The sequence below is a fragment of the Myotis brandtii genome, unplaced genomic scaffold (genome assembly GCF_000412655.1).
Source record: "Myotis brandtii unplaced genomic scaffold, ASM41265v1 scaffold888, whole genome shotgun sequence".
Classification (NCBI taxonomy): Eukaryota; Metazoa; Chordata; class Mammalia; order Chiroptera; family Vespertilionidae; genus Myotis; species Myotis brandtii.
Window position 1 is genome coordinate 94,516 of NW_005371636.1, and position 1,300 is coordinate 95,815.

The window sequence follows — 1,300 nt, forward strand, 5'->3', positions numbered from 1 at the left end:
CTCCAACGTCGCTGCAGGACCAGCGCAGCTGTTCTCAGCCTTCGGAACTGCCTCTGGGCCTGGGCCGCTCTGAACTCGGCCTGAATCGTCAGCGCTGCCTGCTGCTCCCTGCGGATCCGCGCCCGCACTTTCCAGCCACGACAGGCAGCCTGGAGGGAAAGCGCAGCTGTCCTCACCCTGAAGAACTGCGCCCTCAGGTCACGAGCTGTCCTGCGGGCCCGGTACCACCTCTGGATCGTGACGGCAGACCGCAGCACGGACCGGAACCGCACCTGCTCCCTGTGGCCTCGGAAAGCGGCCTGGATTTTACACGCGGCCGTGGACCGGCGCCGGAGGAGCTGGCGAGCTCGGTAGCCTCTGTAAGCTGCCTGCAGGCGGGTCACTGCCCTGAGCACTTGCCAGCGCTTCCTGCGGCGGAGCCGTGCTTGGCGCGCGCGGTAGGCCCTCTGGATGACCAGGGCCGCGCTGCGCACCCGCAGGAAGCGCCGCCGCGCCTCTCTCATGCGGAAGCAGGACTGCAGGGTGACAGCAGCGGAACTCTGCAGCCGCAGCTGCCTGCGGACCAGGTGCCCCCTGGCGAAGGCCTGCAGCCGGATGCAGGCTGCCCGCACCCGCCGGTACTCCTCCCTCCTCCGCGCGGCCGTCTTCAGGGCCCGGAACCTCCGCTGGGTGAACAGGGCGGCCGCTCTTAACCGTAAGTACCGTGCACGGGCTTGTCTCATCCTCACGATGGACTGCAGCTGAACTGCGGCGTGTTTTAGGCTCAGAAACCTCCTTCTGGCGATGCACGCGCGGCAGTGGGACTGGATCTTCACCACGGATGTGCGGGCGAGACGGAACCTCCTGCGGGCCCGCATCCCCCGGCACGCAGCCTGCAGCACCAGCACCGCAGCGCGCGTCTCCTGGTAGGACGCTCGGGCCCTCCTGGCTGCAACGTAAGCGCGAAAATGGACCTGAATCACGAGGGCGGCGCTCTTCATCTTCCTGTATTTCTGCAGCTGATGATGTTTTCTTACGAGCGCCTGCAATCTGATGACCGTTTGCCTGAGGCTTAGAAACCGAGCTCTCTCTCGTCTCATTCGCCAATACGCCTGGAGCACGCAGGCCGCCTGAGTCTGTCTGCGCTGACCCCGGGCTCTCGCGGCCCTGCTTCCTCTGAAACAGCTTTCGGGCTCGAAAGCCCCGAAATCGTGCCTGAATGAGGACGACGCAAGCTCGGACGTGGCGGTATCTCCGCACTTCCCTGTGCGCCCGGTACCACGCCTGGAGGGCGGTGGCGGCCTTTTCCTCCCGGGCCCGC

The 1,300-nt window shown here is 66.4% G+C and overlaps 1 protein-coding gene across 1 annotated transcript in view; it reads right to left on the minus strand.

Annotated features, from left to right (window-relative positions):
- ASPM (abnormal spindle microtubule assembly) overlaps positions 1-1,300 on the minus strand; it is a 33,193-nt gene that overhangs the window by 11,401 nt on the left and 20,492 nt on the right. Inside the window, exon 19 of the mRNA XM_005885001.2 lies at positions 325-1,194. Coding sequence (XP_005885063.1) covers positions 325-1,194 — 870 coding nt within the window. The remainder of the gene's footprint in view (positions 1-324; positions 1,195-1,300) is intronic.